The sequence below is a fragment of the Heliangelus exortis genome, chromosome 2, assembly GCF_036169615.1.
Source record: "Heliangelus exortis chromosome 2, bHelExo1.hap1, whole genome shotgun sequence".
Classification (NCBI taxonomy): Eukaryota; Metazoa; Chordata; class Aves; order Apodiformes; family Trochilidae; genus Heliangelus; species Heliangelus exortis.
The window spans coordinates 20,684,239-20,697,832 of NC_092423.1; the positions used below are offsets into that span (position 1 = coordinate 20,684,239).

The 13,594-nt window shown below is 36.9% G+C and overlaps 2 protein-coding genes across 8 annotated transcripts in view; both read right to left on the reverse strand.

Annotated features, from left to right (window-relative positions):
• LOC139792166 (macrophage mannose receptor 1-like) overlaps positions 1 to 7,832 on the reverse strand; it is a 31,982-nt gene extending 24,150 nt beyond the window's left edge. Inside the window, exons 1-6 of one of the 2 annotated variants that reach the window (XM_071735110.1) lie at positions 7,537 to 7,556; positions 5,096 to 5,210; positions 4,812 to 4,992; positions 3,588 to 3,761; positions 1,206 to 1,364; positions 288 to 401 (exon numbers count right to left, since the gene is read on the reverse strand). In XM_071735110.1, coding sequence (XP_071591211.1) covers positions 288 to 401; positions 1,206 to 1,364; positions 3,588 to 3,761; positions 4,812 to 4,869 — 505 coding nt within the window. In that variant the 5' untranslated portion in view covers positions 4,870 to 4,992; positions 5,096 to 5,210; positions 7,537 to 7,556. Of the gene's footprint in view, positions 1 to 287; positions 402 to 1,205; positions 1,365 to 3,587; positions 3,762 to 4,811; positions 5,211 to 7,536 lie in introns of both variants that reach the window. The other variant, XM_071735108.1, reaches the window with a different exon arrangement.
• Positions 7,833 to 8,566: 734 nt separating this feature from the next.
• LOC139792168 (macrophage mannose receptor 1-like) overlaps positions 8,567 to 13,594 on the reverse strand; it is a 36,574-nt gene continuing 31,546 nt past the window's right edge. For 5 of the 6 annotated variants that reach the window (XM_071735116.1, XM_071735114.1, XM_071735113.1 and 2 more), the window contains 4 exons: positions 12,938 to 13,054; positions 11,773 to 11,940; positions 9,974 to 10,003; positions 8,567 to 9,493 (listed from right to left, as the gene is read on the reverse strand). In XM_071735116.1, coding sequence (XP_071591217.1) covers positions 9,249 to 9,493; positions 9,974 to 10,003; positions 11,773 to 11,940; positions 12,938 to 13,054 — 560 coding nt within the window. In that variant the 3' untranslated portion in view covers positions 8,567 to 9,248. The remainder of the gene's footprint in view (positions 9,494 to 9,973; positions 10,004 to 11,772; positions 11,941 to 12,937; positions 13,055 to 13,594) is intronic. The other variant, XM_071735115.1, reaches the window with a different exon arrangement.

Here is a 13,594-nt window from a genome sequence, read left to right on the forward strand (position 1 = left end):
TTCAGGATGTATAGTCTGATAACCCTCTTGAGAGCTGAAGAGACAGTTTTTAGCTGACTTGAAGGCATTCTTAGCATGCTACAGCTCAACTATAGTGCATTTCACTTTATCTGCTTCTGATAAAGGTTTATTTAACTCTTCTTGAAAATTATTGTGGTATATTCAAGGAAGAAAAGCATTGCTCTCAGCTTTTTAATCTGCCACATCTCATAGATCTTTCAACTGTGTTTCCTCATGTTCATAAGGAATACTACGATTAATTCCAAAACCAGAAAAAAAATTATTACCTTGTGCCCAATTGAGGTATCTGAAGGGAATGCCACCACTCCACTGCCAGCCACTGTTGAGATTCAGACTGTTAAGCCCAATCCAGAGAGAGGATCTCTTGCTGTCAACCAAATCTAACAGAAAGAGTTTCATTCTAAATGAGCTTCTTAGGAAATGTTCTGCATTTTCAAAGTTTGGAGGAAGATAATAAATGTCTTCTGTTTAAGTACAAAATCTATATTTACAGGTAATAAACTCAGATACTTTATTCTGTATTTGAAGGGAAGAGATTGGCAAAACGTCTTTTTTCATATTATTTTATCTGAATTTAATGCTGTACTACAGTTCTATATAAGCAATAAACTGAAACATGCTATTGCTTTTGTTAACATTTTTTACAGGTCTGTTTGATTGTGATTCAGTGGATACAGGGCCTTTGTTCTAGAAATTCTATGAATAAATCCAGAAAGCCTTTAGATTTTTACTGATATTTCTTAGAAAATGTGTATGATATTTCAAATAAATCTCTTTCATTAGGTATACATGAAGAATAGTGATTTTTAATAGTGATTCATAGACTGGATCATACAATGACTTTCCTTCCTGCAAGGTCCTTTCTTGGGCCCTTGGAACCCAAGTGTTTTTGGGCTCCAAGCCCTGGGAGTGTTTTTGGAGCTTGAGAAAACTTTTGCTTAATCCACTGGAAATTTTTAATTTCTTTGAACAATAGAAATAATTTCAAATGACAATTCCACAATTTACATAAGTCCTATCTATAAAAATCTTAATTTACTGTAATTGTGATATTTCTCTATCGGTATTTAAAATATTATTACATCAGCTATTGACTGTAATATGACTAATGTACTGAAACATTTGTAATCAGTAAAAAAAAAAAAAAAAAAATTCTTTTTACAGAGTTGTGCTTATTAGTTCACCTCTTAAATACATTTGCTCATGTATCTCTGTGACACTTAATAATTCTGCATTCTGCTGCCAGCAGCTCTTCCTTGCTTGGTGCCATGTGAGAGCTGACTGATAGTTTATCTGATAGTAGGTTCCTGTCAAAGGATCTGTAGTCCAAAACCTGGCATAGTCTGTGTGAGAGAAAAGAGATTTAGTAGTGCAGTTTGTTATGAACATCTTACACAATGAAAATTTAACCTCAGGCTGAATTGAGAAAAGTTGAGGGTTTTTTTGAGAAAATAAGGCTCAGACTCACAAAACTCATACTTATTTATTAGATTGTTCTTTGCTAAATGAAAGAGGATTTACCATAGACATTAACCTAGACGGGCATTTGATCCTTTATTTTCAGATTCTCCTTTCAAATCTGATAAGATCCAGGTGAAGAAGAAAACAAAAAACCAAAACAAACCAACCAACCAACAAAAAAACCCAAAAAACCCAAAAAAGCAATAGCATCAAGACATCAATAAAGCTAAACTGCACCTTGGTCATTATTGGCTCTGAACCACCTGTTCAGCAGCTCATAGATTATGTTTGAATAAATTCTAGGCTGAAATACTGCTAAAATTCAAATATTTCCAGTTATGGGATTTGCTTTTCAAGTGATGCCATCATTAATTATATTTGCAGTTTCATAGACATGGGGAGAGTGGCTGGATGCTGCCTGGTAGAAAAAGACCTGGGGGTGTTAGTCAACAGCCAGCTGAATATGAGCCAGCAGTGTGCCCAGGTGGACATGAAGGCCAGTGAAATCCTGGCTTGTATCAGGAGTAGTGTGGCCAGCAGGAGCAGAGGAGTGAAGATACCCCTGTACTCAGCACTGGTGAGGGTGCACCTCAAGTAGTGTTCAGTGCTGGGCTCCTCACTCCAAGGAGGACATTGAGCTGCTGGGGCACATCCAGAGAAGGGTAAGAAAGATGGTGGAAAGGTCTTAAGCACAAAACTTATTTATAGAGCATCTGAGGAGCATCTGAGCTGACTGTAGCTGTTTAGGCTGGAGGAAATGAGGCTCAGGAAGACCTTCTCACACTGTACAACTCCCTGAAAGGAGGCTGTAGCAAGGTGGGTGTTGGTCTCTTGTCCCATGTATCAAGCGATAGAAGAGGAAACAACTTCAAGTTGTGCCGTGGGAAGTTTAGGCTAAATATTAGGAAAGATTTCTTCACTGAAAGAGTGAATTTCTTATTTCTAGTCTGCATGTGTTTTAGGTAATTGGAATTTAGGAATTTTCCTCAGAGAGCTCACTCTGAGCAGAATTGTTCCCTAGGCAAGTACAAATAAGCTGTGATTACAACTTCCCCTAACTTCCTCTTTTGTTGAGGACAAGATATTTTTGAGGAAAAAATATTAAAAAAAAGTTATTTGTTGAGGAAAAGATATATCCTTTTTCGTGAATGATTCATTATAAGAACAATTTGTTATATTTTATTGTGTGTCTCTATTGCTTATTGACTTCAGACTTTTAACATTCTATTTCAGTTTCATGCTCAACTGTTAGCGACAGTGTCCCAACAATTTTATAATGTGAAATACTTCATGTTTGCCAGCATATGTAGTGAGGATGTTCTGGGATTTTGCAAGCTACTTTATTGCACCAGGAAATAATTTTTAGTAATATCAGTGAAAGTGTTGGTGGTTGTTCATTGTTGACAGTGAGTAGAAATTGGTTCCCTGGTGCAATCCTCCTACCCAAATGACAAATAGTGGGTCAGTGGTTTACCACAGAAAAAATACGCCTGAGGCAGTGTTTGTAGTATCTTCATTTATACTGTATTTCTGTATCCTTCATCTTTCACCCAAATGCACATATATTTATCTCTTCAGTTATTGTTATCTTGTAATGTTAACATTACAAGTGGAGAAGCTGATAATGCTGCTATGGCAGTAAGACCTTTTAGCCAATATTAGTACTTTATGTCTTTCAGAAACAAACCACATCCTCCTATGACTGCAGGCCAATCTTGTGATGCAGAACTGGGATTTTCATGGGTAGAAAAGGCTATACTACTGTTACCAGAGATAGTAATGAGGCAAGGAGAATTAGGCTGTGAGTAGTATCTCTAGTTTTCAGATGATTTTATGATGAATGCAATCATATTTAAAGCACACTGGTTGTTTCTTGGGTGCTAGCTACTGATGGACTCACCCAGACAATTTTCCCTGGCTGTAGACTCAAGAAACATTTGTTTTCCTTCTGTAAGGAATGTTAGGGCACAGCAGACATTACATTTCTGAGAAAAATAAATACATGACAAGATTTTTCCCTTCCGTATTAGTAAGAGGGTCTCAGTCTTGATACACTTGACTAACAGAGTTGTGTTGTAGCATCAATGTCAGCATTTGGCACTTACCACCAGTGGGACACAACCCATACAAATGGTCCATGTCAAAGTCAGGGGTTGTTGCACACCAGAGCAAAGCATCCGACCTCCCAGCAGCCGTGCACCCCCCCTGCCATTTGCCACTCAGCTGGAAGGGGAAGACACATGGAGCTCCATTGGAGTTTCCTAAGAGTGTAAACATATCTGAGGGGGCAAAAGAGAAATAATCACAGCAATCTGAGAGATTCAGATCTCTATGTATCTGTACTCTCCATAAGAGTATGTGGAGAACATGTTACAAGAGTTATACCACTGTAACCAGAGGCCCACTGGCCCCAGAAGTGTCTTCCAAGGAAGTTCTGGGTCTTGCAGTTTTTCCATTTTCTTATGAGATTGACATTCACTCTCTACAACTCCCTGAAAGGAGGTTGTAGCCAGGTGGGGGTTGGTCTCTTTTCCCAGACGATGTTCAACAAGACAAGAGGGCATGGTCTTAAGTTGTGCCAGGGGAAGTTTAGGTTAGATATTAGAAAGAATTTCTTTACAGAGAGGGTGATCAGACATTGGAATGGGCTGCCCAGTGAAGTGGTGGACTCTCCGTCCCTGGAGATATTTAAAAAGAGACTGGATGTGGCACTCAGTGCCATGGTCTAGCAACCACAGCGGTGGGTCAAGGGTTGGACTTGATGATCTCTGAGGTCCCTTCCAACCCAGCCAATTCTATGATTCTATGACATCTTTAATGGCCAGAAATAGAGCAGTTTCATAATGTAGTCAAGAACTGTGAAAAAAGTGTAGTGATTTTTGTCTCAAATATTTAAAAATAATTTTCTAAAAATAGCTTTATTTTGTTTTTCTTTTATCTGAACTTCTCATCGTTGACTAAAAATTCATTATATTTACTATAGGAATATTAATCTTTAGGGGTTTTTCCTATCATCCAAGAATGCTAATACAATTTCATTAGTACTAGTGTACAGTTAAACAAAGAACATTGGTTAAAGCTAACAAATAATAGCCTAGATCCATCTTTTGCTTTAGAAGTAAAGAAAAAAAAGAAGCACATTTTGCACACTCTACATTCTCTTTAAATCTAAGCACCTGTAGGAACACAGGAGGAACACAGGCCTGATTATGTGAACAGTCCAAAAGTGCTTGAGGTAGAACAGCTGATATTAAACTAAAGGAAGCAGAAATCAAAGGACCTTATCTGTGAGGCAAACAATGGGGTTCAAGACATCAGAGTAACTTTACCTTCATAGCCTTTAGAACACAAATCATCCATTGTTCCATAAATCTTCCATTTATTCATCCTTCCTGATGCTGTGTTCAGCACAATATTGCCTCCTTCCCTTTTTCCAGCACTGAGAAATAAATCTTCACCTTGGATTGCCAAAGATGCATTTCTGCACTCCCATTTTTGCAATTCACTTTTCTTGTTGCAGGGGTACAAAGAAATTTTAGCCTGGTTTTGCTTGTAGGGCACTGCCAAACATTGTGCAAATGCCACACTCATCACCTGGTGATCAGACACCCACCTGAATTTTTGCAATTCAGTGTTTTTGTTGCAAGCAGCTGTTGTGACTGCATTAGGACTCCGAGCAATTAAACAGAACTTAGTATCCTCCTTGTATATTAAAAATGTTTTATTATCTGTAAAACAAAATAATCAGAATTAAGATATTTATGGCAAGCTGATGGTGAGGGGAGATTGTGAAGAAAAAGGTATGCTGTTGATTCTATCCTGTCTCATTTAAGGAGACTAAATCTGAGTCACTTTTGCAAAGATAAAACAGCATTTTCAATTATTTCCTTCTGGAATGGGAAGATAAGTGCAGCTCATGTAAGTACAATACAGAGGAATAAGAGCACATAAAATACATCAAGGCAGTTTCAAAAATATTGCTAATGTGGAACTTTTATTAGTATAGTCAATTTTGTTTTCTTAAAAAATGTCCTGAAATACATATTTCTTTCAAGATTGCTCTCAAAAGAGATTTGGAAATCTCTTACTGAAGATTTTTAAGTTTGCCATCACATCATAGACTATAGATTTAGTTCATGCTTCATATGTCTCTGTATGCTTGGATTTGTGCTTAATAGAGTTAGTGACTGAGCCCTATGTGACTCTTTTCTCCCTCTGTCTTGGCATCTGCTGCTATTGTTTGTGAGAAAGGAGGTTTAGGATGAAAAAGTGTGGAACATTAGCTTGTTACCTTGCCTTCTACCTTACTCCTCATTAGCAGGAGAAGTTAAAATAATTCACCCAATCAAATCAGAAACATTTTCACAAAAACCAACAGTGGGCAGCAAAGATATTTTAGGTGTGTGCCTGTGTGTGCATTGCTATGAAAAGGTAATCTGCAAATACTAAACAAGCCAGGCAATGCTCCTAGAGGATTATAGGCAGCCTAAACTAGTAATCCATCAAGACAAGTAGGTCCTGCTGAGAAGTGCTGCCCAGTACTGCAGTTGTGCTGCCAACATGTAAAGCAGATCTTTCAGTGCTGGAGATCTGTCTGTGAGCTTAGCTGCCTGCTTTTCAAAACATAAAGTAACATACAGCTCTCACTGGTTTTGGGTTGTGAGGGAGTGATATTTGGACTACAGTGGATATTCTAGTACCCATGAGACAGGAGGGCAAGATTTTGCCCTTCAGTTCTCTGTGCCTTCAAATCCCCCCCTTGGAAACAGTGAGGTAACATCACCCCAGTATCCATCTGAGAGAGTAAACACATAAGGAAGAGTGATACCCTTCCAAAAAATAAAGTAAATTTGTAGAAAAAGAGTAGGATTTTAGAGCACAGCCAATGTTGAATAGCAAACAGAGCAGAAATAGTCTTGGAAAATTCTGGAAGCTGTGACAGGAATAATAGTGATTTTTAAGATATCTGTATTTAATGTTTGAGCTCTCCCAAGAAGGCCCTGGAATACTTCAAGCAGCTCAGTAAGCTATGAAAGTTTCACTTCTTCATATCTAAATTTGGAACTAAGACCTAGTTTCTTTTTTCCATGACCATTTAGGCAGAAAGTTTTAAATCTTATTAAATCTTTTACTTCTTACTGCTAACTAAATAAGTGCTTCAAGCAGTGAGTGGCCTAAGTTCAGCTACTGTCCCTCCTAGTATTTTTGGGTCTAATAATAGGATTTCTCCCTGGAAGCAACAAGGTTCATGCTTTGGCTATCATTGTGGGTTTGTGCCCCAGCCCACAGAGCTGAGGGAACACCCCCTTTTTGCATAGATAGTGCTGGCATTGTGTCTGCTTGCAGAGCCTGTGAGTTGTATCCCACTCCTCCACAAATGTAATGAATTGAATGATAATGGAAAAATGTCCTTGAAGCTTATTATATCACCATCCCTACATCAAAAGGGAGCTGTGATCTGTCCTTGGTCAACTTCAGAGCCTTATCTACACCTCTCATCTTTACTCTGAAAGCCACAGTGGTTATTCCAGGGCTGCTCTTGACTGATCTGATTTTTTTCACTGGCATCTGCTCAGCCACAGTATTACATCTCACATCAATCCAAAAGCTCCATCTCGTTCCACACAACCTCATTGTAAGGCCGGGAAGCACACATACAGGATACCATTTAATTCTTTTCTGGTTTTCTTTTTCATAACTCAGTTAAATATACAGAGAAGGAATATCAAGCGCACTGTGAAGCCCATCTACTTCACAGAGCAGATATAGGAAACAATTAAGTTGTATCCACAAGGAAATATTTGTCCCTGTACATGCCTCTGTCCTGATTTCTTATTCCTATCTTTACCCTTCCCTTCTCTTTAGAAGTGAACCAGCACCTCAGTACCTGCAACTTTTTTTAAATTCTGTGGACCACTCCACTTAAGATGAATATTAAATGCAGGACAGTCAAGCTGCATAAAAGTCTTAAATAGCGTGAGAAACAAACAAGACAACAAAAATGCCCACTTTCACATCCACTTTTGCAGGGGACAAAAAAAACCAAAGACTCACCAAGCATCTCAAAAGCAGTATCAACGAAAGAGAGGAAAACTAAGACTGTTGAAAAAGTCAAGTCTTTCATGTCTTTCTTCTTATTCACCGAAAGATGAGCTGGAATTAATTTTTGCAGTAGAGGTCCTCACAGAAAAAATTAGTTCTGGCTCCTTCCTGATTTTGGAGAGTCTAAGTTGAAAGAGAAAACCCTGGGCTCCAAATAAGGAAATACCCTGTCACATGTGGTATTTGGAAATCTATAAATAATTAGAAAATTCAAACATTGCATATAAAAGTGAAGTTTCCTTCCACTCAGATGCAAGTGGCAAAGTTTGAACAGTTCTGTATCATTCTTTTGATGCGGTTCTTACATCAAATCTTTCTAACTCTCTTGGTTCTGGGATTGTGACTTCCTGATGGTCAAATACAAAGAAGCAGGGAGTGCACTTTAAATATGTGTACTTCAAGGCTTCTACATACATACCTGGGAAACTCAGAAAAAGTATGGATAAATTTCTTGGCCAGATAGGTCTTCACTGCTCCAGAAGTTGTTTTCATTTAATTTGATGCACCAAACAACGTTGACTATTTCAGTGTGAGAAATTAACCCAGATGGGCTGCTTTAATTTTTCTTATGAACTTGATAAATGGCACTGTGTGTAGACCTGGCTTTTATATTCTCTAATTTATCAAGTGGTAGAACTTCTGTGCTGTTAATTTGTGTGAATTTATCTCAGGAGAACCAATACCAATTAGGCAAAGCTCACAAATCTTTCTGTTAACCAGTGATTTTGGCAGCAGAACTATCTTTCAAAATTATTTAATCCATAAAGTACAAATTAATTTTAATACCTAGTAATCCTTTATTTGCACCAAGAATGGAGTGAATTCTTCCAGCTTTATTTGGAATCCAGGTTATTTTATAGTTTATTTATGTTTCTTTTTAGTCATGTGCTTTCCTCATGTTTCTGTTTCCCCCACTCTCAAGGGGACTCATTAGATCATCAAATAATGTAACATTTGTGTTTACTAATTAAGCACTGAAGTATTATTATCTAATATATAGATTCTTTATTGATATAGTCTCATATTCATAACTGGTACAAAACATTCAAAGTCAGAATATGGCTGAGTGCAAAGATTCACTTGTTTTGCAAAATCCAAGATGTAATGAATGAAGAATAAGCATTTGCATTTAACTTCTAATACTGTGGCAAGGAAGATACTTATGTAAAAGGTGTAAAATAGTGATGGGGGAAAAAATACGTAAATATCTAATTTTTCAAAACACCATTTCACTGGAGTACCAGTATGCACTCTTCTGTATGCTGATACATTCCCAAACTGCAGGCACTGGGGGCAAGTGCTCTGCTCTCTGCATGACTGCACTTGACTCCCTATGTGATGCTGCCACGAATCTCTAAAAAGAGACAACACGAGGGTATTAATCACTAACTTTAAAATCTAAATTCATAGTAGTTCTGTTATTTGTATCTGTTTAATTAGTCATTTTATACTGTGATGAGTCTTAGTTCTGAGAGTATTTCTTGAAGAGCACAGAAAAAAGCTATATACAAAAAAAAGCTATACCTATATATATAGGAATATATGGTAATTTTAGTTCATACTGTCTGTTAAATGCATGCAACTTTCACTAAGATTTCCTTTGTTCTAGCTAGATTTTTTTTTTAATTTTAATTTTAAGCTTATAGTTTGGCTGTGTTATCATATTAAACAACATTCTGTTTATTTTCTCCTTTGTTGTTGATAGAATCAATTTCATCATCCTTTCCAATTAGGACATGGCTGTATTCTACCACTGTGCTCTGCCATTTCACCTCTCTCTCAGTCTGACGCTGTGTTTTGATCTTGAATAAGAAATAAATCATGAAACCCATTCCTGATAAAATTATTAAGACCAGAGTAAGCAATATCCACATGTTCATGTGACCATGTCCCTTGTCCTTTTTGGAATCTGTAAATAAATACAAAGCAAATAAAATTTGTACATGAAGAAGATGGAGAAAACTGAAAACTATTGGTCTAATTCCTCTTTATTGTTAGGGTGTTAATCAGCATCCCACATTTCTGAAGGAAATGGAATATAACCTCAATATATCCTAACCTTCTCCCAGAGTTATCTTGGAGCACAAATAGGAAGGGGGCAAAGGAGTTATGATAATCTTGTATTAGTCTACCTCATAGAAATCAGCATGAAAAAGAAGGAACAAAGAGGGGGTGATCAGTTTACCAAAGAATTTAGTTATCCTGGGGTGCCCTAAGTGTCTCTAAAGTAATCTTAAATTACGTTGGGAATGAATTCAGGGGCAAATAAGTAAACTAAGCACAGATAAATAAATATATAAAATACAAATAAATAAATACTAATTATTTAAAAAGCCCCAAGTATTTCTTTTAATCTCTGAAACTGTTGAGAAGAAAAAACAAATCCTACCTTTCATGTTTTCAGCTGCTTTAGGAATTGCTGTCAAAGATGAAGATAAGTTTTTAGCCAAATCTAAAAAGGTCACATTTTAATCCTGACAGTTCATGTCAGCAAAAGGTCTGGTAACCTGCACATCAAGGTTACCTCATCATTTCTCCGGGTAATAGCTTTGCTAAACTATCAGATTGAAAGATGTGCTTGATTTTTAATGTCTTATTCACTGTAATAAAACAGCAGTGTTCTGCATATTAAAGTTAGATTTTTGTTTCATTTTTAATAACCAAAGAATCTCTAAGCATGGGTATTTTCTAAGTGTTTTAGATGGACTCTCTCTTCCCTGATTAATAAATCTTGCCCTCTTCCCTAGGTCTGCACGCCTACAGAGACTGGGAAAAATTTTATCAAACACTGAGGATACTTGATAATTTTCCTATACTGCATACAGTTCCTTTGAGACCCAGCAGATTTTCATTCAGCATAATTATTTTGCATCCATAATTACATTTATAAACTCCAGCTCCTTTATGCAGTTATTCCCAGCCATGTAAAGAGGGCGCCATCAGCAAGATATTTCTCAGGGCGTGCCTGGATGATGGCCAATGCTGGAGGATGTTGTCCCTATGAGCATTAGGAGCCAAAGGGGGAGTCAAAGTGCACATTCCAGATGCACACATCCCAGCCAGGCTACTGCAGCAGAATCAGAGCAAAGCATTCAGCTCCAGTGTGTTTGCCAGCATGAGGGAAGCAAAACTGTGAAATTGCCCCTTGGAAGGAGGTAGAGCTCACTGAATGTGAGATGTGTTTCTGCAGAAAGCCCATTCCTGGTGTTCAGGAAAATTCTCTGTGCATTACACTTAGGGGGCATTCACAGTGGTACCCAACAAATAAAGTGCATGCTGAAACTGAGTTTCTGCTGTCTAGTATATCTGGTATCAAAGAATTTGCTTTCTGTAATGTATATTGCTCTGAATATCCAAAGAAATTTAGGAGTTTCCCTAAAATTTTTATTTTCAGAAAATTCTCTGACACTGCTACGAATGTGCACAGCTGCCATCCCCACCAGCTGCAGCTTTGCTTTGGGAGGGGAAAGGACAGAACCTCCCAGAATCCCAAACCTCAGGGTTGCAAAAGAGAGCAGGAAATCATACTTTTTTTTTGCAGAATTAACAGTTAAACTCAAAAATACCACATGGCTGCTTGGCTCACCATATTCTGCTATTTCTACTTCCTGACCAGAGCAGATGGTGCTCAGCTACACAGAAACACAATATTAAAAAAAAAAAAAAAAAAAAAGCTAACCAAAACACTTTACTATTTTCAAAGGTCACTGTACATGCTCTGGATCAGACTTCCGTTCTGGTATTATTGAAATAGAATTGCTTCATCCATCTTTTACTGGAACAGTATGTGCCATAGTACAGCAAGAGGAAGAAAAGCGAAGTGTTGCAACCCTTGTTCCATAAGAAGTGAGTATGGATGCTAGCAGAAAAATGTTTGTGTATGTTTGAGGGGAACTAAACAACAAAGGTGTTCAAACATTTCCTGGAAAATATTGAAAAATTGCAACTATTAATTGAATATTCATTGCAGCATGCAGGAAATTCTGAAGTTATGAAGAAATAAAATATGTTCAGGGCAGACAACAGAAAAGGATATTTGTATATTCATATTATTTTTGTCTGCTTAAACAGTTGATCAAGAAGACTGTAATTACAGTGTCATATGTCAATCTTTTTAATGACCTATTGTGCTCTTACTACTGAAATAAAACCATAAACATCAAGAGCAAATATCAAGAAATTACTTACTCTTTGTTTTTTTACAAATAAAACCCTTTTGAGAAGAGCAAGGAAGGATGCTCCAGGAGCCAGTGGATGCAGACAGCTCTACACAATAGTCAAGCTGTTCCTCTGAGGGCTGTCCTTCATCCCAGTTGACAAAGTCTAAGGGACTGTTGTCTTGCCAAAGCAGCTGCCCTAATGTTGCAAATGTTAGTAGTAGTACTAATAGTTCCACACCAAAGATCACCACTAATATTAGAGAACATTAATATTATTACTTTACTTGGCCTAACAAAGCAATATTACTTTCTTAAAAAATTCCATCTGAGATTATTTTCTGATGAGTTTAATCTCTTTTGAAACTCTTTTTAAAAACAAAATATGATTTGCAGGTTTGCCATTGATAACTTAGTTTTAATTTACATAGCCCCATAGTTTTGTCTTGTCTGCTAAAGATTCAAACTGAAAAGAAAATAAAGCTAGGCTCTCGTTTTTAAAATTTTTCAATTATTATTTCAGCTGCAAGCGTTGAAAATCAAGCAATTTTTTTACTGTAATACTTAATAATATGCTTAGGTAACATAAAAGCATTTCATTTTTATATGAAGTCTGAAACAAAAATTTTGACATATCAATGAGTTAATAGGGTCTTTGGAAACACTGCAACCATAAGCAGCTGTACAAAATTATCAACAATTACAGCATTCCTGGATCGTTCAAATTAAGAAATGAAGCCCTATGATTGTCTCAGGTATGGGCAGCTGAAAATACATGCTATACCTCCCTTTCTTAAAGAACATTGTCTTCTGCTTTGTGCCACACAAGAAATATTCCTATTACCTCCCCACACTCTTGCTACTGACCCAGTTACAGACAGGATATTTGAATTGAGGCAGTCCCAAATGCTGACATCCCTTTGGTGGACTCATGCAATATCCAAGATCCCTGACTGACACCAAGTAGATTTCCTTTCTACAGCCTTTTACACCTATTTTATAAAACCAAAGCTTCCAAGAAAGTTTAGGTTATATGCTATTAATCTAGTCTTTTCTTTTAACTAGTTTCTACTGTACATCAATTAGTTCCTTCACAGCCATTTAATGGAGTCTTTTTATTACTTATTACTTATTTATACTTATTACTTATTTATTACTTATTACTTTTTATTACTTATAGGAGTCAAGATAGTTACCTTTTACATTTCTGTACATCCCTATCCAAAAGCCACTTGTTTTGCTGGTGTATGAGTTTGCATGATCTATTAAAAAGTTTGATTCAGCCAGATCTTCTACAGAAGTCAACACACCACCTGTAAGGAAACCAACAGAGGATGGCTGGGGCTGTCCCCTGCTGCAGGAGTCAGTGGTTGTTACAGGCTTTGATGTAGGACATGTTTAGCAACAAAACTTGTCCTGCTGGTTGTTAGTAAGCATGGATTTAAATCATCCAGATTTTAAAAAAGCATCCAGCTGCAGGGGAACAGCTGAGACTGTGAATGATATGATCAGAAATGAAAGAGGTGAAAGCACGGTGAAGATGATATTACAAAAAAACAGGCAAATTGCACTGTATTTTCATGTGTTTGATAATATTTGTCATAGGTATTATCGATGATTATTTATTTTACTTCATATTTTGGCAGGATCTTAAGTAGCATGTGAGTGATATAGTGCATCAAACAAATTTGCAATTTAAATGTATTATTATGTCTAGTCAAAACTAATATTCATATTAATTTTTCTGGCAATGGTGGTGGAGGAAGACAGCTAAGAGGATTCAAAAAGATATGAAAAAACAGGACACATCTTTTGGAAAGTATAGTGCTTCCCATTCTCTTTCACTGCCTCCT